Below are 23,389 nucleotides of genomic sequence, written 5' to 3'. Positions count from 1 at the left end.
TAGAACAGTGAGAATCCCAACACATATAGAACAGTGAGAATCCCAACACATATAGAACAGTGAGAATCCCAACACATATAGAACAGTGAGAATCCCAACACATATAGAACAGTATCAAATCCCAACACATATAGAACAGTGAGAGAATCCCAACACATATAGAACAGTGAGAATCCCAACACATATAGAACAGTGAGAATCCCAACACATATAGAACAGTATCAAATCCCAACACATATAGAACAGTGAGAATCCCAACACATATAGAACAGTATCAAATCCCAACACATATAGAACAGTGAGAATCAAATCCCAACACATATAGAACAGTATCAAATCCCAACACATATAGCACAGTGAGAATCCCAACACATATAGAACAGTGAGAATCCCAACACATATAGAACAGTGAGAGAATCCCAACACATATAGAACAGTGAGAGAATCCCAACACATATAGAACAGTATCAAATCCCAACACGTATAGAACTGTGAGAGAATCCCAACACATATAGAACAGAGAGAATCCCAACACATATAGAACAGTGAGAGAATCCCAACACATATAGAACAGTGAGAGAATCCCAACACATATAGAACAGTGAGAGAATCCCAACACATATAGAACAGTGAGAGAATCCCAACACATATAGAACAGTGAGAGAATCCCAACACATATAGAACAGTGAGAGAATCCCAACACATATAGAACAGTGAGAGAATCCCAACACATATAGAACAGTGAGAGAATCCCAACACATATAGAACAGTGAGAGAATCCCAACACATATAGAACAGTGAGAGAATCCCAACACGTATAGAACAGTATCAAATCCCAACACATATAGAACAGTATCAAATCCCAACACATATAGAACAGTATCAAATCCCAACACATATAGAACAGTATCAAATCCCAACACATATAGAACAGTATCAAATCCCAACACATATAGAACAGTATCAAATCCCAACACATATAGAACAGTATCAAATCCCAACACATATAGAACAGTATCAAATCCCAACACATATAGAACAGTATCAAATCCCAACACATATAGAACAGTGAGAATCCCAACACGTATAGAACAGTGAGAATCCCAACACATATAGAACAGTGAGAATCCCAACACATATAGAACAGTGAGAATCCCAACACGTATAGAACAGTGAGAATCCCAACACATATAGAACAGTGAGAATCCCAACACATATAGAACAGTATCAAATCCCAACACATATAGAACAGTGAGAATCCCAACACGTATAGAACAGTATCAAATCCCAACACATATAGAACAGTATCAAATCCCAACACGTATAGAACAGTATCAAATCCCAACACGTATAGAACAGTATCAAATCCCAACACATATAGAACAGTGAGAATCCCAACACATATAGAACAGTATCAAATCCCAACACATATAGAACAGTGAGAATCCCAACACGTATAGAACAGTATCAAATCCCAACACATATAGAACAGTATCAAATCCCAATCCCAACACATATAGAACAGTGAGAATCCCAACACGTATAGAACAGTATCAAATCCCAACACGTATAGAACAGTATCAAATCCCAACACATATAGAACAGTGAGAATCCCAACACATATAGAACAGTGAGAATCCCAATACATATAGAACAGTATCAAATCCCAACACATATAGAACAGTGAGAGAATCCCAACACATATAGAACAGTATCAAATCCCAACACATATAGAACAGTGAGAGAATCCCAACACATATAGAACAGTATCAAATCCCAACACATATAGAACAGTGAGAATCCCAACACATAAAACAGTGAGAGAATCCCAACACATATAGAACAGTGAGAATCCCAACACATATAGAACAGTGAGAATCCCAACACATATAGAACAGTATCAAATCCCAACACATATAGAACAGTGAGAGAATCCCAACACATATAGAACAGTATCAAATCCCAACACATATAGAACAGTGAGAGAATCCCAACACATATAGAACAGTATCAAATCCCAACACATATAGAACAGTGAGAATCCCAACACGTATAAAACAGTGAGAGAATCCCAACACATATAGAACAGTATCAAATCCCAACACATATAGAACAGTGTGAGAATCCCAACACATATAGAACAGTGAGAATCCCAACACATATAGAACAGTGAGAGAATCCCAACACATATAGAACAGTATCAAATCCCAACACATATAGAACAGTATCAGAATCCCAACACATATAGAACAGTGAGAATCCCAACACATATAGAACAGTGAGAATCCCAACACATATAGAACAGTGAGAATCCCAACACATATAGAACAGTGAGAGAATCCCAACACATATAGAACAGTGTGAGAATCCCAACACATATAGAACAGTGAGAATCCCAACACATATAGAACAGTGAGAGAATCCCAACACATATAGAACAGTATCAGAATCCCAACACATATAGAACAGTATCAAATCCCAACACATATAGAACAGTGAGATCCCAACACATATAGAACAGTGAGAATCCCAACACATATAGAACAGTGAGAATCCCAACACATATAGAACAGTATCAAATCCCAACACATATAGAACAGTGTGAGAATCCCAACACATATAGAACAGTGTGAGAATCCCAACACATATAGAACAGTGTGAGAATCCCAACACATATAGAACAGTGTGAGAATCCCAACACATATAGAACAGTGTGAGAATCCCAACACATATAGAACAGTGAGAGAATCCCAACACATATAGAACAGTATCAAATCCCAACACATATAGAACAGTATGAGAATCCCAACACATATAGAACAGTGTGAGAATCCCAACACATATAGAACAGTATCAAATCCCAACACATATAGAACAGTGTGAGAATCCCAACACATATAGAACATGAGAATCCCAACACATATAGAACAGTGTGAGAATCCCAACACATATAGAACAGTATCAAATCCCAACACATATAGAACAGTGTGAGAATCCCAACACATATAGAACAGTGAGAATCCCAACACATATAGAACAGTGTGAGAATCCCAACACATATAGAACAGTATCAAATCCCAACACATATAGAACAGTGTGAGAATCCCAACACATATAGAACAGTGAATCCCAACACATATGAGAATCCCAACACATATAGAACAGTGAGAGAATCCCAACACATATAGAACAGTGAGAGAATCCCAACACATATAGAACAGTGTGAGAATCCCAACACATATAGAACAGTGTGAGAATCCCAACACATATAGAACAGTGTGAGAATCCCAACACATATAGAACAGTGTGAGAATCCCAACACATATAGAACAGTAGAACAGAGAATCCCAACACATATAGAACAGTGAGAGAATCCCAACACATATAGAACAGTGAGAGAATCCCAACACATATAGAACAGTGTGAGAATCCCAACACATATAGAACAGTGTGAGAATCCCAACACATATAGAACAGTGAGAATCCCAACACATATAGAACAGTGAGAGAATCCCAACACATATAGAACAGTGTGAGAATCCCAACACATATAGAACAGTGTGAGAATCCCAACACATATAGAACAGTGAGAGAATCCCAACACATATAGAACAGTGAGAGAATCCCAACACATATAGAACAGTGTGAGAATCCCAACACATATAGAACAGTGTCAAATCCCAACACATATAGAACAGTGAGAGAATCCCAACACATATAGAACAGTGAGAGAATCCCAACACATATAGAACAGTGAGAATCCCAACACATATAGAACAGTGTGAGAATCCCAACACATATAGAACAGTGTGAGAATCCCAACACATATAGAACAGTGAGAGAATCCCAACACATATAGAACAACACATATAGAACAGAATCCCAACACATATAGAACAGTGAGAGAATCCCAACACATATAGAACAGTGAGAGAATCCCAACACATATAGAACAGTGAGAGAATCCCAACACATATAGAACAGTGAGAGAATCCCAACACATATAGAACAGTCCCAACACATATAGAACAAATCCCAACACATATAGAACAGTATCAAATCCCAACACATATAGAACAGTATCAAATCCCAACACATATAGAACAGTGAGAATCCCAACACATATAGAACAGTGAGAATCCCAACACATATAGAACAGTGAGAATCCCAACACATATAGAACAGTAGAACAGTGAGAATCCCAACACATATAGAACAGTGAGAATCCCAACACATATAGAACAGTGAGAATCCCAACACATATAGAACAGTGAGAATCCCAACACATATAGAACAGTGATCAAATCCCAACACATATAGAACAGTGAGAATCCCAACACATATAGAACAGTATCAAATCCCAACACATATAGAACAGTATCAAATCCCAACACGTATAGAACACATCAAATCCCAACACATATAGAACAGTATCAAATCCCAACACGTATAGAACAGTATCAAATCCCAACACATATAGAACAGTGAGAATCCCAACACATATAGAACAGTATCAAATCCCAACACATATAGAACAGTGAGAATCCCAACACGTATAGAACAGTATCGAATCCCAACACATATAGAACAGTATCAAATCCCAACACATATAGAACAGTGTGAGAATCCCAACACATATAGAACAGTATCAAATCCCAACACGTATAGAACAGTATCAAATCCCAACACATATAGAACAGTGAGAATCCCAACACATATAGAACAGTGAGAATCCCAACACATATAGAACAGTATCAAATCCCAACACATATAGAACAGTATCAAATCCCAACACATATAGAACAGTATCAAATCCCAACACATATAGAACAGTGAGAATCCCAACACATATAGAACAGTGATCAAATCCCAACACATATAGAACAGTGAGAATCCCAACACGTATAAAATAGTGAGAGAATCCCAACACATATAGAACAGTGAGAGAATCCCAACACATATAGAACAGTGAGAATCCCAACACATATAGAACAGTATCAAATCCCAACACATATAGAACAGTGAGAGAATCCCAACACATATAGAACAGTATCAAATCCCAACACATATAGAACAGTGAGAGAATCCCAACACATATAGAACAGTATCAAATCCCAACACATATAGAACAGTGAGAATCCCAACACATATAGAACAGTGAGAGAATCCCAACACATATAGAACAGTATCAAATCCCCACATATAGAACAGTGTGAGAATCCCAACACATATAGAACAGTGTGAGAATCCCAACACATATAGAACAGTGTGAGAATCCCAACACATATAGAACAGTGAGAGAATCCCAACACATATAGAACCAAATCCCAACACATATAGAACAGTATCAAATCCCAACACATATAGAACACAGTGAGAATCCCAACACATATAGAACAGTGAGAATCCCAACACATATAGAACAGTGAGAATCCCAACACATATAGAACAGTATCAAATCCCAACACATATAGAACAGTGTGAGAATCCCAACACATATAGAACAGTGTGAGAATCCCAACACATATAGAACAGTGTGAGAATCCCAACACATATAGAACAGTGTGAGAATCCCAACACATATAGAACAGTGTGAGAATCCCAACACATATAGAACAGTGAGAGAATCCCAACACATATAGAACAGTATCAAATCCCAACACATATAGAACAGTGTGAGAATCCCAACACATATAGAACAGTGTGAGAATCCCAACACATATAGAACAGTATCAAATCCCAACACATATAGAACAGTGAGAGAATCCCAACACATATAGAACAGTGTGAGAATCCCAACACATATAGAACAGTGTGAGAATCCCAACACATATAGAACAGTGAGAGAATCCCAACACATATAGAACAGTGTGAGAATCCCAACACATATAGAACAGTATAGAGAATCCCAACACATATAGAACAGTATAGAGAATCCCAACACATATAGAACAGTATCAAATCCCAACACATATAGAACAGTGTGAGAATCCCAACACATATAGAACAGTGTGAGAATCCCAACACATATAGAACAGTGAGAGAATCCCAACACATATAGAACAGTGAGAGAATCCCAACACATATAGAACAGTAGAACAGTGAGAATCCCAACACATATAGAACAGTGTGAGAATCCCATATAGAACAGAATATAGAACAGTGTGAGAATCCCAACACATATAGAACAGTATGAGAATCCCAACACATATAGAACAGTGAGAGAATCCCAACACATATAGAACAGTGAGAGAATCCCAACACATATAGAACAGTGAGAGAATCCCAACACATATAGAACAGTATCAGAATCCCAACACATATAGAACATGAATCCCAACACATATAGAACAGTGAGAGAATCCCAACACATATAGAACAGTGAGAGAATCCCAACACATATAGAACAGTGAGAGAATCCCAACACATATAGAACAGTATGAGAGAATCCCAACACATATAGAACAGTGAGAGAATCCCAACACATATAGAACAGTGAGAGAATCCCAACACATATAGAACAGTGAGAGAATCCCAACACATATAGAACAGTGTGAGAATCCCAACACATATAGAACAGTGAGAGAATCCCAACACATATAGAACAGTGAGAGAATCCCAACACATATAGAACAGTGTGAGAATCCCAACACATATAGAACAGTGAGAGAATCCCAACACATATAGAACAGTGTGAGAATCCCAACACATATAGAACAGTGAGAGAATCCCAACACATATAGAACAGTGAGAGAATCCCAACACATATAGAACAGTGAGAGAATCCCAACACATATAGAACAGTGAGAGAATCCCAACACATATAGAACAGTGAGAGAATCCCAACACATATAGAACAGTGAGAGAATCCCAACACATATAGAACAGTGAGAGAATCCCAACACATATAGAACAGTGAGAGAATCCCAACACATATAGAACAGTGAGAGAATCCCAACACATATAGAACAGTGAGAGAATCCCAACACACATATAGAACAGCGAGAGAATCCCAACACATATAGAACAGTGAGAGAATCCCAACACATATAGAACAGTGAGAGAATCCCAACACATATAGAACAGTATCAAATCCCAACACATATAGAACAGTGAGAGAATCCCAACACATATAGAACAGTGAGAGAATCCCAACACATATAGAACAGTGAGAGAATCCCAACACATATAGAACAGTGAGAGAATCCCAACACATATAGAACAGTAATGGAACGGTTCTACATTATATATAATACACTTTAGATATTATACACAGTCATTTAGCAGTTGTTTTGATCCAAACTGATTTACAAATCAACATACAGTACGAGTCAAACATTTTGGACACACCTACTCATTCAAGGATTTTTCTTTATTTTTATTATTTTCTACATTGTAGAATAATAGTGAAGACTTGCCAACTATGAAATAACACATATGGAATCATGTAGTAAACAAAAAAAGTGTTAAACAAATCAAAATATATTTTAGATTCTTCAAAGTTTCCACCCTTTGATGACAGCTTTGCACACTCTTAGCATTCTCTCAACCAGCTTCATGAGGTAGTCACCAGGAATGCATTTCAATTAACAGTTGTGCCTTGTTAAAAGTTGTGGAATTTCTTTCCTTCTTAATGTGTTTGAGCCATTCAGTTGTGCTGTGATAAGGTAGGGGCAGTATAAATAAATAAAAACCCTGGAATGAGTAGGTGTGTCTATACTTTTGACTGATACTGTATATGTGGCCCCATTCTGAAACCAGACCTTCAACTCAGAGTTAGAAGCATCTGCTTGTCCTATTTACTCAGAACCATCATAAGGGAAACTGAGGTGGCCAGAGAGAGCGAGAGCGAGAGCGAGAGGAGGATGTCCAATAAATCTTGGGGCAATCGGCAGGCTCCCTGGCAAGGCTGTAATTGCTTACCGGGGCTAAATTCTTCCAGCACGGCCGCACTGCCTTGGGGAGAATGAAAGGGAAATATGAGGGCAATGAATCATACCTTTGAGAAGGGTCCGGCAAACCTCCAAAGTCCATTGAAGCCGAAGCCTGTGTGAGAGAAAGAGAGAGAAAGAGAGAGAGAAGAGAGAGAAAGAACGAAAGAGAAAGAGGGGAAAAAAGTAATGGAGGGAGAAAAGGTATCATTGGCAAAGTTAAACTGCTAAAGAAGAAAACACAACATAACAGTCAGGGGAAAGGGCAAGAGAGGAAGAGGGGGTTGAGAAAGGTGAAGGATGGGAGATGAGATGTAGAGGAGGAGATGGGGACTGAGACAGAGAGAGAGAAATGAAGGATGAGAAAAGTAGAGGAGGAGATAGGGACAGAGAGCGAGACAGAGAGACAGAGAGAGAGATGAATGATGAGAAAAGTAGAAGAGGAGATAGGGGCAGAGAGACAGACAGCGATCGACAGGAGAGAGAGACAGAAAGGGAGGGGTCAGAAAGAGATGAATGATGCGAAATGAGGTAGATGAGGAACAGAGGAGAGAGATGGGAAGAGCAGGTCTGTAGATGAATGTACATACTCTGTAGATAGGAGGGTTGGTATTGTGGAGGAGACTCTTCATGGTAGACCACACTCTGAACGATGCCATGCACTGGGTTCAGCAGGTTGGTATCCTGGCACATAGACAGCAGCGTGTTGATCTTGGAGTCCAGCAGGTTGTGGCTGAGAAGAGGAGGAAACAAAGATAAACATCAGCTAGGTAGGCCCCATAATCATTACAGACACACCTCACTCTGCATGGCAACACCCTTTCCCAGTGACCCTGTCAACACATATCATGACAGGACTCAAACACACTGGTGAATAACTAGGCCTCATATGAGACAGTTCTCAAGTTAACCTGTACATAGCTCATCTATAAATAGCCCATCCAACCTACCTCAACCCCATACTGTATTTTTGTATTTATCTTGATCCTTTGCATCCCAGTATCTCTACTTGCACATTCATCTTCTGCACATCCTACCATTCCAGTGTTTAATTGCTATATTGTAATTACTTTGCCACCATGGCCTATTTATTGCTTTACCTCCCTTATCCTACCTCATTTGCACATGCTGTATATAGATTTTCCTACTGTATTATTGATTGTATGTTTGTTTATTCCATGTGTAACTCTGTGTTGTTGTATGTGTCGAACTGCTTTGCTTTATCTTGGCCAGGTCGCAGTTGTAAATGAGAACTTGTTCTCAACTACCCTACCTGGTTAAATAAAGGTGAAATAAAAATAAATGTAAAAAAAATCTATATTTTGAATCTGTGACATTTTTACTTGTATACAGCCGCCCACTTAGAATCTCTATAGCTAGATAAACCACACTACAACTCCCATGATGCATTTGGAGCAGGACAGGCCTCTCCCCCTAGAGGCTCTAGATTTGCTTAGGGAAAAGTAGGCTCTTAGGCTATGTATTTGGTTTTGCCTGGGGATTTTCGGGCATGTTTACTTACACGACGGGAAAGACTTTTGGGAAGACGACGCTAGCTTCAGCTAGATACTCGTACAGGATCCTCTGGTCAAAATCATCCGTGGTGTACTTGACCTGGGTGGCCTTGGACAGAGAAACATACAGCATACGTTTACAGACTGAACCAGTTATATACAGTAGAAAGCTGTATGCTACAGTGCATTCGGAAAGTATTGACTTTTTCCACATTTTGTTGATTGATGAGGGGAACAAACAATGTAATCCATTTTAGAATAAGGCTGTAATGTAAGAAAATGTGGAAAAAGTCAAGGGGTCTGAATACTTACCAAATGCACTGCATGTTGCTGCCTCCCGATGTGCAATCCATTCCTGATAACTACTTGGACCCGAGCAGTAACTAGTGGTCCACTGACTATGTGCAACATGTACTGTATGTCCAGTGAGTGTGTTACATATTATATTATTATTATTATATTATTACCCGCTTTATAAGTATTTCTTATTTTGCCAGGTGTGAGTTTGTGTGATAATCCTCTCACCAGCACAGTGAGCAGCAGGGCCTGGACTTTGGGGTCAGTCAGCACCTCCTCGTCCAAAAGGACATTGGACTCTGTCACAGACATCTTGCGGAGGTGGGAGTGGCCCATTCTTTGGTTGTCTATCTCATTGTCGTTCTCGGCCACGCACCTAACCTTAGGCGGGGTGGTGACGCCAGACTCGGTCTCTGGTCTCTTTGGTGCTTTGGAGTCAGATATCAGGTGATCAAAACTCTTCCTGGTTCCTGAAGAAATATACCACAGACAGAGAGTGTAGAGCTAATGATTGAAGAGGGTGAGGAGAGGGTCTAGGCAGATAAGGTGGTGAGTGGTGACATGGGATGTCCAACTTACAGCACTCTTAGATCTGGGGTGTATTTCTTGCCGGACATGAGACGCAACTAACGCTGTAGTCAATACTGCCTGGTCATAGTCACACCTAGACAACATTACCAGTGTAGTTTTGCAGCGATGTTATAGTTACCCAGCAGCTTCTTGGTGTTGGCATGGGAAGCCTGGCCCATGTCCAGGCTCATGGACTTGCGTGTACGGGGGCTGATCTGCCCCACCGTAGGGTAGTAGGCATTCAGATAGCGCTCTGACACCTTGGGAGATGCCCACAGCTGGCACTCTCTCAGTGTCCTGAGGGGGGGGCCACAGGTACGGAAATAACACTTCAAGCTTGATGGTAAAGATATTTACCAAGAACATAAGTTGCATCTTGGTAAAGATACTTACCAAGATGCAACTATGGATAAAGGAAAATGGGCTTTGTCAACAGCTAAAGTTAAAACCTATTCAGGATCAAAGTGTCTTGATGTAGAGAGCGCCTCACCTGCAGCTGAGGTCAGTGTGGTGCAGAGAGTAGGTATCCATGGGAATGTTCTCCATGGCCATCTCAGGCAGCAGCAGAGACTTCCTGTGTTTTAGACTGCAGCGACTACGCACCTCCTCTGACACGGTGAGCAGGGCTGCAAACAGCCACACACACACGCACACATACACACGCACACATACACACGCACCAGATCAGGGTGAAAACCAGTAATGGGACACTTTTCCATCTTTGCATAAACATTCATGAATATACATAATGGTGCCGGAGGAGATGGCTGCCGTTTTATGGGCTCCTAACCAATTGTGCTATTGTGTTCGTTTTTTTGCGTTATTTGTAACATATTTTGTACATAATGTTTCTGCCACCATCTCATGACCAAAAAGAGCTTCTGGATAACAGAACAGCGATTACTCACCTCATACTGGACAAAGATTTATTCTTTAATGAGTCGGACACAAAGTACGTACTTCAGAAACTGGACAAGGCCCAAATCCCTGTCATTCGCATGAAGAAGGGACAGAGATATAGGGGTCGTAGGTCGGTGTGCATTGTAAGAATCCGACAGCGAGTGGGTAACCCGCCTCTACCATCAGTCCTATCAGCCAACGTGCAGTCATTGGATAATATTCTTGATAGGAGCTCATCCAGTTTATCAGTCACTGGCTTCATCAATAAAATCATCCCCATTTTGACCGTACGTACATATTCCAACCAGAAGCCATGGATTACAGGCAACATCCTCACTGAGCTAAAGGGTATATCTGCCAATTTCAAGGAGTAGGATTCTATCCAGGAAGCTTACTAGAAATCCTGCTATGCCCTTCGACGAATCAAACAGGTAAAGCGTCAATACAGGACTAAGATTGAATCCCATTACACTGGCTCCGACGGTCATTGGATGTGGCAGGACTTGCAAACTATTACGGACTACAAAGGGAAGCACAGCCACGAGCTGCTTAGTGACACGAGCATACTAGACAAGCTAAATTTCTTCAATTCGCTCTTTGAGGCAAGCAGCACTGAAGCATACATGAGAGCACCAGCTGCTCTGGATGAATGTGTGATCACGCTCTCAGTAGCAGATGTGAATAACACCTTTAAACAGATCAACATTCACAAGGCCGCAGGGACAGATGGATTACTAGGACGTGTACTCCGAGCATGGGTTGACCAACTGGCAAGTGTCTTCTGACATTTTCAACCTGTCCCCGACCGAGTCTAATACCAACATGTTTCAAAGCAGACAACCATTGTCCCTGTGCCCAAGAACACCACGGAAACCTGACTAAATGACTACCGACCTGTAGCACTCACGTCGGTAGCCATTTAGTGCTTTGAAAGGCTGGTCATGGCTCACAACACAATTATCACAGAAACCCTAGATCCACTCCAAATTGCATATCATCACAACAGATCCACAGATGCTCTCTCTATTGCACTCCACACTGCCCTTTCCCACCTGAACAAAAGGAAGACCTATGTGAGAATGCTATTCACTGACGACAGCTTAGCGTTCAACACCATAGTGACCTCAAAGCTCATCACTAAGCTAAAGACCCTGGGACTAAACACCTCCCTCAGCAACTGGATCCCAGACTTTCTAATGGGCTGCCCCCAGGTGGTAAGGGTAGGTAACAACACATCTGCCATGCTGATCCTCAACACTGGGGCCCCTTAGGGGTGCGTGCTCAGTCCCCTCCTGTACTCCCTGTTCACCCATGACTGCATGGCCAAGCATGACTCCAACGCCATCATTAAGTTTCCTGATGACACAACAGTGGTGGGACTGATCACCGACAACTATGAGACAGGAGGAGGTCAGAGACCTGGCAGTGTGGTGCAAGGATAACAACCTCTCCCTCAATGTGATCAAGACAAAGGAGATTTTCGACTACAGGAAAAGGACGGCAGAGGACGCCCCCATTCTCATCAACGGGGCTGTAGTGGATCACGTTGAGAGCTTTACCAATGACCTGTCATGGTCCAAGCACACCAAGACAGTCGTGAAGAGGGCACGACAAAGCCTATTCCCCCTCAGGAGACTGAAAAGATTTGGCATGGATCCTAAGATCCTCAAAAAGTTATACAGCTGCACCATAGAGAGCATCCTGACTGGTTGCATCCCCACCTGGTATGGAAACTGCTCGGCCTCGGAAAGCAAGGCACTACAGAGGGTAGTGCATACGGCCCAGTACATCACTGGGGTCAAGCTTCCTGCCATCCAAATCAAATTTTATTTGTCACATACACATGGTTAGCAGATGTTAATGCGAGTGTAGCGAAATCTAGTTCCGACAATGCAGTAATAACCAACAAGTAATCTAACTAACAATTCCAAAACTACTGTCTTATACACAGTGTAAGGGGATAAAGAATATGTACATAAGGATATATGAATGAGTAATGGTACAGAGCAGCATAGGCAAGATACAGTAGATGGTATCGAGTACAGTATATACATATGAGATGAGTATGTAAACAAAGTGGCATAGTTAAAGTGGCTAGTGATAATACATGTATTACATAAGGATACAGTCGATGATATAGAGTACAGTATATACGTATGCATATGAGATGAATAATGTAGGGTAAGTAACATTATATAAGGTAGCATTGTTTAAAGTGGCTAGTGATATATTTACATCATTTCCCATCAATTCCCATTATTAAAGTGGCTGGAGTTGAGTCAGTGTCAGTGTGTTGGCAGCAGCCACTCAATGTTAGTGGTGGCTGTTTAACAGTCTGATGGCCTTGAGATAGAAGCTGTTTTTCAGTCTCTCGGTCCCAGCTTTGATGCACCTGTACTGACCTCAACTTCTGGATGATAGCGGGGTGAACAGGCAGTGGCTCGGGTGGTTGATGTCCTTGATGATCTTTATGGCCTTCCTGTAACATCGGGTGGTGTAGGTGTCCTGGAGGGCAGGTAGTTTGCCCCCGATGATGCGTTGTGCAGACCTCACTACCCTCTGGAGAGCCTTACTGTTGTGGGCGGAGCAGTTGCCGTACCAGGCGGTGATACAGCCCGCCAGGATGCTCTCGATTGTGCATCTGTAGAAGTTTGAGAGTGTTTTTGGTGACAAGCCGAATTTCTTCAGCCTCCTGAGGTTGAAGAGGCGCTGCTGCGCCTTCTTCACGATGCTGTCTGTGTGAGTGGACCAATTCAGTTTGTCTGTGATGTGTATGCCGAGGAACTTAAAACTTGCTACCCTCTCCACTACTGTTCCATCGATGTGGATAGGGGGGTGTTCCCTCTGCTGTTTCCTGAAGTCCACAATCATCTCCTTAGTTTTGTTGACGTTGAGTGTGAGGTTATTTTCCTGACACCACACCCCGAGGGCCATCACCTCCTCCCTGTAGGCCGTCTCGTCGTTGTTGGTAATCAAGCCTACCACTGTTGTGTCGTCCGCAAACTTGATGATTGAGTTGGAGGCGTGTGTGGCCACGCAGTCGTGGGTGAACAGGGAGTACAGGAGAGGGCTCAGAACGCACCCTTGTGGGGCCCAGTGTTGAGGATCAGCGGGGAGGAGATGTTGTTGCCTACCCTCACCACCTGGGGGCGGCCCGTCAGGAAGTCCAGTACCCAGTTGCACAGGGCGGGGTCGAGACCCAGGGTCTCGAGCTTGATGACGAGCTTGGAGGGTACTATGGTGTTGAATGCCGAGCTGTAGTCAATGAACAGCATTCTCACATAGGTATACCTCTTGTCCAGATGGGTTAGGGCAGTGTGCAGTGTGATTGAGATTGCATCGTCTGTGGACCTATCTGGGCAGTAAGCAAATTGGAGTGGGTCTAGGGTGTCAGGTAGGGTGGAGGTGATATGGTCCTTGACTAGTCTCTCAAAGCACTTCATGATGACGGAAGTGAGTGCTACGGGGCGGTAGATGTTTAGCACAGTTACCTTAGCTTTCTTGGGAACAGGAACAATGGTGGCGCTCTTCAAGCATGTGGGAACAGCAGACTGGTATAGGGATTGATTGAATATGTCCGTAAACACACCGGCCAGCTGGTCTGCGCATGCTCTGAGGGCGCGGCTGGGGATGCCGTCTGGGCCTGCAGCCTTGAGAGGGTTAACACGTTTAAATGTCTTACTCACCTCGGCTGCAGTGAAGGAGAGACCGCATGTTTTCGTTGCAGGCCGTGTCAGTGGCACTGTATTGTCCTCAAAGCGGGCAAAAAAGTTATTTAGTCTGCCTGGGAGCAAGACATCCTTGTCCGTGACTGGGCTGGATTTCTTCCTGTAGTCCGTGATTGACTGTAGACCCTGCCACATGCCTCTTGTGTCTGAGCCATTGAATTGAGATTCTACTTTGTCTCTGTACTGACGCTTAGCTTGTTTGATAGCCTTGCGGAGGGAATAGCTGCACTGTTTGTATTCGGTCATGTTACCAGACACCTTGCCCTGATTAAAAGCAGTGGTTCGCGCTTTCAGTTTCACGCGAATGCTGCCATCAATCCACGGTTTCTGGTTAGGGAATATTTTAATCGTTGCTATGGGAACGACATCTTCAACGCACGTTCTAATGAACTCGCACACCGAATCAGCGTATTCGTCAATATTGTTATCTGACGCAATACGAAATATATCCCAGTCCACGTGATGGAAGCAGTCTTGGAGTGTGGAGTCAGCTTGGTCGGACCAGCGTTGGACAGACCTCAGCGTGGGAGCCTCTTGTTTTAGTTTCTGTCTGTAGGCAGGGATCAACAAAATGGAGTCGTGGTCAGCTTTTCCGAAAGGGGGGCGGGGCAGGGCCTTAAAAGCGTCGCGGAAGTTAGAGTAACAATGATCCAAGGTCTTTCCACCCCTGGTTGCGCAATCGATATGCTGATAAAATTTAGGGAGTCTTGTTTTCAGATTAGCCTTGTTAAAATCCCCAGCTACAATGAATGCAGCCTCCGGATAAATGGTTTCCAGTTTGCAAAGAGTTAAATAAAGTTCGTTCAGAGCCATCGATGTGTCTGCTTGGGGGGGGATATATACAGCTGTGATTATAATCGAAGAGAATTCTCTTGGTAGATAATGCGGTCTACATTTGATTGTGAGGAATTCTAAATCAGGTGAACAGAAGGATTTGAGTTCCTGTATGTTTCTTTCATCACACCATGTCACATTAGCCATAAGGCATACGCCCCCGCCCCTCTTCTTACCAGAAAGATGTTAGTTTCTGTCGGCGCGATGCGTGGAGAAACCCGTTGGCTGCACCGCCTCGGATAGCGTCTCTCCAGTGAGCCATGTTTCCGTGAAGCAAAGAACGTTACAGTCTCTGATGTCCCTCTGGAATGCTACCCTTGCTCGGATTTCATCAACCTAGTTGTCAAGAGACTGGACATTGGCAAGAAGAATGCTAGGGAGTGGTGCACGGTGTGCCCGTCTCCGGAGTCTGACCAGAAGACCGCCTCGTTTCCCTCTTTTTCAGAGTCGTTTTTTGGGTTGCTGCATGGGATCCACTCCGTTGTCCTGTTTGTAAGGCAGAACACAGGATCCGCGTCGCGAAAAACATATTCTTGGTCGTACTGATGGTGAGTTGACGCTGATCTTATATATTCAGTAGTTCTTCTTGACTGTATGTAATGAAACCTAAGATGACCTGGGATACTAATGTAAGAAATAACACGTAAAAAAAACAAAAAACTGCATAGTTTCCTAGGAACGCGAAGCGAGGCGGCCATCTCTGTCGGCGCCGGAAGTCGTATCAAGGACCTCAACCAGGCGGTGTCAGAGGAAGGCCCTAAAAATTTCTAATGACTCCAGCCACCCTAGTCATAGACCGTTCTCTCTGCTACCGCAAGGCAAGCGGTACCAGAGCTTCATGTCTAGGTCCAAAAGGAGCAGCTAATCAAATGGCTACCCGGAATATTTGCAATGATTACCCCCCATGGCGCCGATAGATAGGGCAGCTGTACTTATAGGCCCTAGGCAACTTGGCAGTATTATTATTATTTTTTTTTAAATGTTATGTTATTTCTTACATTATTAGCACAGACATTTATTTTGTGTTATTACATACAGCCGGAAAGAACTTTTGGATATCAGAGCAGCTGTAACTCACCAGAATTACGACTAGGAATACAACTTTTTTTCATCAGATCCTTTGTTCTTAACCCCCAGGGAAATTGAACTGATTCGAGGCTGATCGAAAACATCACAGGCGGAGAAGAGGTACTCGGAGTGGACTTCTAGTCCAAATCAGGAGGTGCATACACCACCCACCGCTTCAGAGTATATTACTCGCTAATGTTCAATATCTTGATAATAAAGTCAACGAGCTCAGGGCGAGGATTTCCTTCCAGAGAGACATCAGGGATTGTAACATACTCTGTTTCACCGAAACATGGCTCTCTCGGGATATACTGTCTTGAGTCCGTACAGCCAGTTGGGTTCTCAGTTCATTGCGCAGACAGGAATAAATATCTCTCTGGGAAGAAGGGCGGGGGTTTATGTTTCATGATTAACTACTCATGGTGTGATTGTGATAACACCCAGGACCTCAAGTGCTTTTGTTCACATGACCTAGAATATTTCACAATCAAATGCAGACCGTATTACCTCCCAAGATAATTTTCTTTGGTTATAGTCACAGCCGTGTTTTTCCCCCCATCAAGCCGATACCACGACGGCCCTCAAAGAACTTCACTGTACTTCCTGCAAACTGGAAACCACATTTTCTGAGGCCGCATTTATTGTAGCTGGGTTATTTAACCTCTTTCAGCTATGGGGCACTATTTTTATGTTTGGAAAAAAAACGTTCCCAAAGTAAACAGCCTATTTCTCAGCCCCATATGCTAGAATATGCATATAATTGACAGATTAGGATAGAAAACACTCTAAAGTTTCCAAAACTGTCAAAATATTGTCTGAGTATAACAGAATTGATATTGCAGGTGAAAACCAGATGAAAATCAAACCAGGAATTGGCTTCTATTTTGAAAGCTCCATATTCCATAGCCTGCCTTTGCTCCATTTAAAGGGATATCAACCAGATTCCTTTTCCTATCGCTTCCTCAAGGTGTCAACAGTCTTTACAAATAGTTTCAGGCTTTTATTTTGAAAAATGAGCGAGAAAGATAACATTGCGTCAGGTGTTCGCATGAGTTTTGCTTGCGCAACAGAGCTTGGGCAGCCATTGTCTCTCCCTCTCCTACTGAAAAGGACAGTTGCGGGTGATATATGATCAATTATATATTTTAAAAACAACTTGAGGATTGATTATAAAAAACGTAAAAACGTAAAAAATGTTTCTGTTGACATTACGGATACTATTTGGAATTTTCGTCTGCGTTGTCATGACCGCTCGAGCCTGTGGATTTCTGAACATAACGCGCCAAACAAACGGAGGTATTTTGGATATAAAAAATAATCTTTATGGAACAAAGGGAACATCTATTATGTAACTGGGAGTCTCGTGAGTGAAAACATCCGAAGATCATCAAAGGTAAGCGATTAATTTGATTGCTTTTCTGATTTTCGTGACCAAGCTACTTTGATGCTAGGTATTCATAATGTTTTGTTGTGTGATCGATAAACTTACAAACGCTTGGATTGCTTTCGCTGTAAAGCATATTTTCAAAATCTGACACGACAGGTGGATTAACAAAGAGCTAAGCTGTGTTCTGCTATATTGCACTTGTGATTTCATGAATATAAATATTTTTTGTGATATTTTTTGAATGTGGCGCTCTGTAATTCAGCGGTTGTTGATGACAATTATCCCGCTAACGGGATGGGTAGCGTCAAGAAGTTAACAAAGCAAATTTGAGGAAAACGCTACCAAAGTTCTATTAAAACACTGACTGTAGTACCCGCGCTGCTAAAACAATGGTGGCCATCTTGAAGCATGTGGGGACAGCAGACTGGGGATCATCTGATGCAACATTCCATCACTCTCCATCTTGGTCAAATAGCCCTTATACAGCCTGGAGGTGTGTTTTGGGTCATTGTCCTGTTGAAAAACAAATTATAATGCCACTAAGCGCAAACCAGATGGGATGGTGTATCGCTGCAGAATGCTGTGGTAGCCATACTGGTTTAAGTATGCCTTGAATTCTAAATAAATCAAAGTGTCACCAGCAAAGCACCCCCAAACCATCACAAATCCTCCTCCATGCTTTACGGTAGGAACCACACATGCGGGGATAATCCGTTCACCTACTCCACGTCTCACAAAGAGACGGTGGTTGGAACCAAAAATCTCAAATCTGGACTCTTCAGTCCAAAGGACAGATTTCCACCGGTCGAATGTCCATTGCTCGTGTTTCTTGGCCCAAGCAAGTCTCTTCTTATTATTGGTGTCCTTTAGTAGTGGTTTCTTTGCAGAACTCAATCATGAAGGCCTGATTCAGGCAGTCTCCTCTGAAAAGTTAATGTTGAGATGTGTCTGTTACTTGAACTCTGTGAAGCATTTATTTGGGCTGCAACTTCTGAGACTGGTAACTCTAATGAACTTATCCTCTGCTGCAGAGGTAACTCTGGGTCTTCTTTTCCTGTGGCGGTCCACATGAGTCAGTTTCATCATAGCGCTTGATGGTTTTTGCGACTGCACTTGAAGAAACTTTCCAAGTTATTGAAATGTGCCGTATTGACTGACCTTCATGTCTTAAAGTAATGATGGACTTTTGTTTCGCTTTGCTTACTTGAGCTGTTCTTGCCAAAATATGGACTTGGTCTTTTACCAAATAGGGATATCTTCTAAATACCACCCCTTCCATGTCACAACACAACTGATTTGCTCAAACACATTAAGAAGGTAAGAAAATCCACAAATTAAGTTTTTACAAGGCACACCTGTTAATTGAAATGCATTCCAGGTGACTACCTCATGAAGTTGGTTGAGAGAATGCCAAGAGTGTGCAAAGGAGCCATCAAGGCAAAGGGTGGAAACTTTCAAGAATCTCAAACGTAAAATATATTTTGATTTGTTTAACACTTTTTTGTTTACTACATGATTCCATGTGTTACTTCATAGTTTGATGTCTTCACTATTATTCTACAATGTGGAAAACAGTAATAATAAAAAAAACACTTGAATGAGTAGTTATGTCCAAACTGTTGACTGGTACTGTACATATTACCTCAATTCCCTCGACGAACCTGTGCCCCCGCATATTGACTCAGTACCCGTACCCCGTATATAGTCTCGTCGCTGTTTTCTATTTACTTCAGTTTATTTAGTCAATACTTTAACACTTCTTTTTTCTTAAAACTGCACTGTTGGTTAAGGGCTTGTAGGTTTGTGCCCTGAGTACAAACATTTTAAAATAAACATTCCAAATAAAATAAGAATAAAGATAGACTACAGGGTACAATTACAATAGTACACTTTCAACAAATAAACCAATACATCAAATGGGAACAGCAGCAATCCTCAATGAATGAATTTAACACCAGTCTTAAAATGCCTCAGCGGCATCAGGGAATCAATTCCAACAATGGGGGGCAGTACATGACAGAATATCATCTGTTTAACAAATCACGTTTCTAAAGCAACACACTGCTTGCTATCCAAAAAGCACATTGCAGGTCCAATGAGTTGACAAAAAATGAAGGTCTGGTGAGTCAACACAAAGTATGGGTGAGTGGAGTCAGTGTGTAGGACTGTGACTGGAACTGACCTGCCAGGTAGGCCACGCTTTGGCTGTTGACCTCAAACTTGTCACAGTTGAGGTGTTTTCCGACCAGGGCCAGCAGCGTGTGGAGGATACGCACCGTACGAGCCACCGTGGTGGGGGACGGGTGTCTGTAGCCTTCACATTGACACACACAGAAGGGAAACAGAGTGGCACGTAAGTCATAGTCATACACCACTCCACTGCTCGCTTGGTAGATTGTAACATAGCCATATTAATTCAACACAGTTAGCATTAAAACACATCAAGGTGTACAGAGTACACAACATTAAATGCAGCTAGTGACAAGTACAGACTACAGAGACAAGTGAAAACACCAACAACTGCTGCCAAGCTCTTTGTCACTGCAGGACATGTCGATATTGCTAGTTTGGGTCTCTGACTGAGTGGGAAGACAGGTTTTCATTAGTGGCTCGGCAAGTCAGGCCAATGTCTTCGTCTATCCTTTATCTAGGTAGATTAGACCCAAACAAATTCAAACATTGTCAGAATGTTTACTTAAGAAATATTGACAGAGAAGCCGTGGTTTATATGATACACAGTACAGTCACAGGAAGGGGAGTTGCTAGGGCCAAGATGTAGTCAGGTGCCCTGTGCCCTCTCCTTACCTTTCAGCAGGTGTCCCACCAGTGCAAAGTTGAAGTTGGAACTGAAGTTGAGGCCCACAAAGTGGTCCATCTGTTTACAATGCCACTCCAGAGGATGCCTGATCTCCATAAATACCTCCTCTGGACTCTTGATAGGAGGGGGGTGTATTCAGCATATAAATAGTGTCAATATATGTTTAATTTTTGTCATTGAACTGAGAGTGAGTGTCTGCCTGTTACCTTGTCGTTGAATACTCTCAGGCTGTCCAGAGTGTGCAGGTTCTGCTCTAGCAGGGCCGTCCCAGCAGAGTACAGGTTGAGTTCATCCAGCTGCAGCACAGCCACAGCCACCCAGAACACAGCCTTGTGCATGGGGGAGTCCTGGAGGAGCATACAGTATAACCCATGAGGTTACATACATTATATACGGGAACAGCACCAAGCACATTAAGATAACAAAGAACAAATCTGGCCTTCCTCCGATTCCAAATTGTTATTAAAAATCACGAACCAACAACTTACAGCTGGGTTCTTTATTGAATAGTAGAACACAAGCATTTTGTTGCACTTGTGATAACATCTGCAAATCTGTGTACGTGACCAAACATTTTTTAATTTGACAAGAGGTAGACCACAGACAATCACATTATGTATTGCAGGTGTTCTGTGTTTGCGGTTTGTGTACCTTGTTGAGAAGGGGCTGCAGCTTAGTCAGAGCGATGACTGTGGCCTCAATCAACACCTGGCTGTTGTAGTTATCAGGTCCTTTTGAGCAGCTCTCCAGCCCCTGTGGAGGAAGAGGACAGGAGAGGATGAGTGAAAGAGAGAGGGTGTGGGGTGAGAGATAGAGATAAAAGAAAGAAAGAACGAACATGAAAAAGAGGGAATAAAACGAGAGGGAGAGATATAGAGAGTAGCGGGGTAGAGAAGAAAAGAGAGAGAGTGTATCATAGTATCCATAATGTTAGCTAGAGGATTAGAAACCATTGGATTAGTGAGTTGGTGCACTCAAACACTTAGCTCTCTGCATATTGCAGATAGAGCTCACACATATTGCAGATAGCACACACAGGCAGCCTAGCCTGTACAGACTGAGCCAGACAAAAATGGTCAGACTGAGCTAAGGAAAGGTAAAATGCACTCACCACCACCCCTCAATGTTTGTGTGTGTGTGTGTGTGTGTTAATTCTGGAAGATGGAGTTGCTCATTAAAGCTCAGCGCTCCAACAACCTGTGTGTGTGTGTATACGTGTTAATTCTGGAAGACAGAGTTGCTTATTAAAACTCAGCTCTCCAACAGCGTGTGTGTGTAGACCCACCCGGTCTATGCTGAGCAGGGGGCTGGCCTTGCTGAGGATCCTGATGATCTGTTTGATCTGGCTGTGGGTCACTCTCTTACTGATGCAGCCAAACACCACCAGGGCTCTGGGCTGCAGGGACGGGTTGTACTGGAACGCAAACCTGGTGGACGACATAGGTGGCATTTGAGAAGAGCACAATAGAGTGTATATACAGTGCATTCAGAAAGAATTCAGACCCCTTGACTTTGTCCACATTGCTCCATTACAACCTTAGAAAATGTATTCAATAAAAACAATCCTCAATCTACACACAATACTCCATAATGACAACGCAAAAACATGTTTTTAGAAATGTTTGTAAATATTTTAAAAATAAAAAACAGAAATACATTATTTACATAAGTATTCAGACCATTTGCTATTGAAACACGAAATTGAGCGGAGGTGCATCCTGTTTCCATTGATCATCTTTGAGATGCTTCTACAACTTGGAGTCCACCTGTGGTAAATTCAATTGATTGGACATGATTTAAAAAGGGCACACACCTGTCTATAAGGTCCCACAGTTGACAGTTCATGTCAGAGCAAAAACCAAGCCATGAGGTCGAAGGAATTGTCCGTAGAGCTCCAAGACAGTATTGTGTTTGAGGTACAGATCTGGGGAAGGGTACCAGAACATGTCTGCAGCATTGACGGTCCAAGAACACAGTGGCCTCCATCATTCTTAAATGGAAGAAGTGGTCCCTGACCAAAACTCTACCTAGAGCTGTCAGCCCGGCCAAACTGAGCAATCGAGGTAGAAGGGCCTTGGTCAGGGAGGTGACCAAGAAATCAATGGTCACTGACAAACCTCCAGAGTTCCTCTATGGAGATTGGCGAACCTTCAAGAAGGACAACCATCTGTGCAGAACTCCCTCAATCATGCCTTTATGGTAGAGTGGCCAGACAGTAGCCTCTCCTCAGTAAAAGGCACATGACAGTCTGCTTGGAGTTTGCCAAAAGGCCCCGAAAGGACTCTCAGACTAGGGTTGCAAAGGGTTGAAAACTTTCAGGTAAATTTCCGGAATTGTTCTGG

At 42.4% G+C, this 23,389-nt stretch overlaps 1 protein-coding gene across 2 annotated transcripts in view; it reads right to left on the bottom strand.

The window, feature by feature from the left end:
• LOC112267216 (neurofibromin-like) overlaps positions 1–23,389 on the bottom strand; it is a 116,482-nt gene that overhangs the window by 6,257 nt on the left and 86,836 nt on the right. For both annotated transcript variants that reach the window (XM_042297530.1, XM_042297531.1), the window contains 11 exons: positions 22,333–22,474; positions 21,699–21,800; positions 21,254–21,394; positions 21,035–21,161; positions 20,412–20,543; positions 10,803–10,938; positions 10,452–10,609; positions 9,971–10,212; positions 9,454–9,554; positions 8,522–8,664; positions 8,000–8,046 (listed from right to left, as the gene is read on the bottom strand). In XM_042297530.1, the coding sequence (XP_042153464.1) occupies positions 8,000–8,046; positions 8,522–8,664; positions 9,454–9,554; positions 9,971–10,212; positions 10,452–10,609; positions 10,803–10,938; positions 20,412–20,543; positions 21,035–21,161; positions 21,254–21,394; positions 21,699–21,800; positions 22,333–22,474 (1,471 nt within the window). The remainder of the gene's footprint in view (positions 1–7,999; positions 8,047–8,521; positions 8,665–9,453; positions 9,555–9,970; positions 10,213–10,451; positions 10,610–10,802; positions 10,939–20,411; positions 20,544–21,034; positions 21,162–21,253; positions 21,395–21,698; positions 21,801–22,332; positions 22,475–23,389) is intronic.

The sequence above is a fragment of the Oncorhynchus tshawytscha genome, linkage group LG14 (genome assembly GCF_018296145.1).
Source record: "Oncorhynchus tshawytscha isolate Ot180627B linkage group LG14, Otsh_v2.0, whole genome shotgun sequence".
NCBI classification, from domain to species: Eukaryota; Metazoa; Chordata; class Actinopteri; order Salmoniformes; family Salmonidae; genus Oncorhynchus; species Oncorhynchus tshawytscha.
Note: the sequence above shows the minus strand (reverse complement) of the source record. Positions and strands in the feature narration are given on the sequence as shown.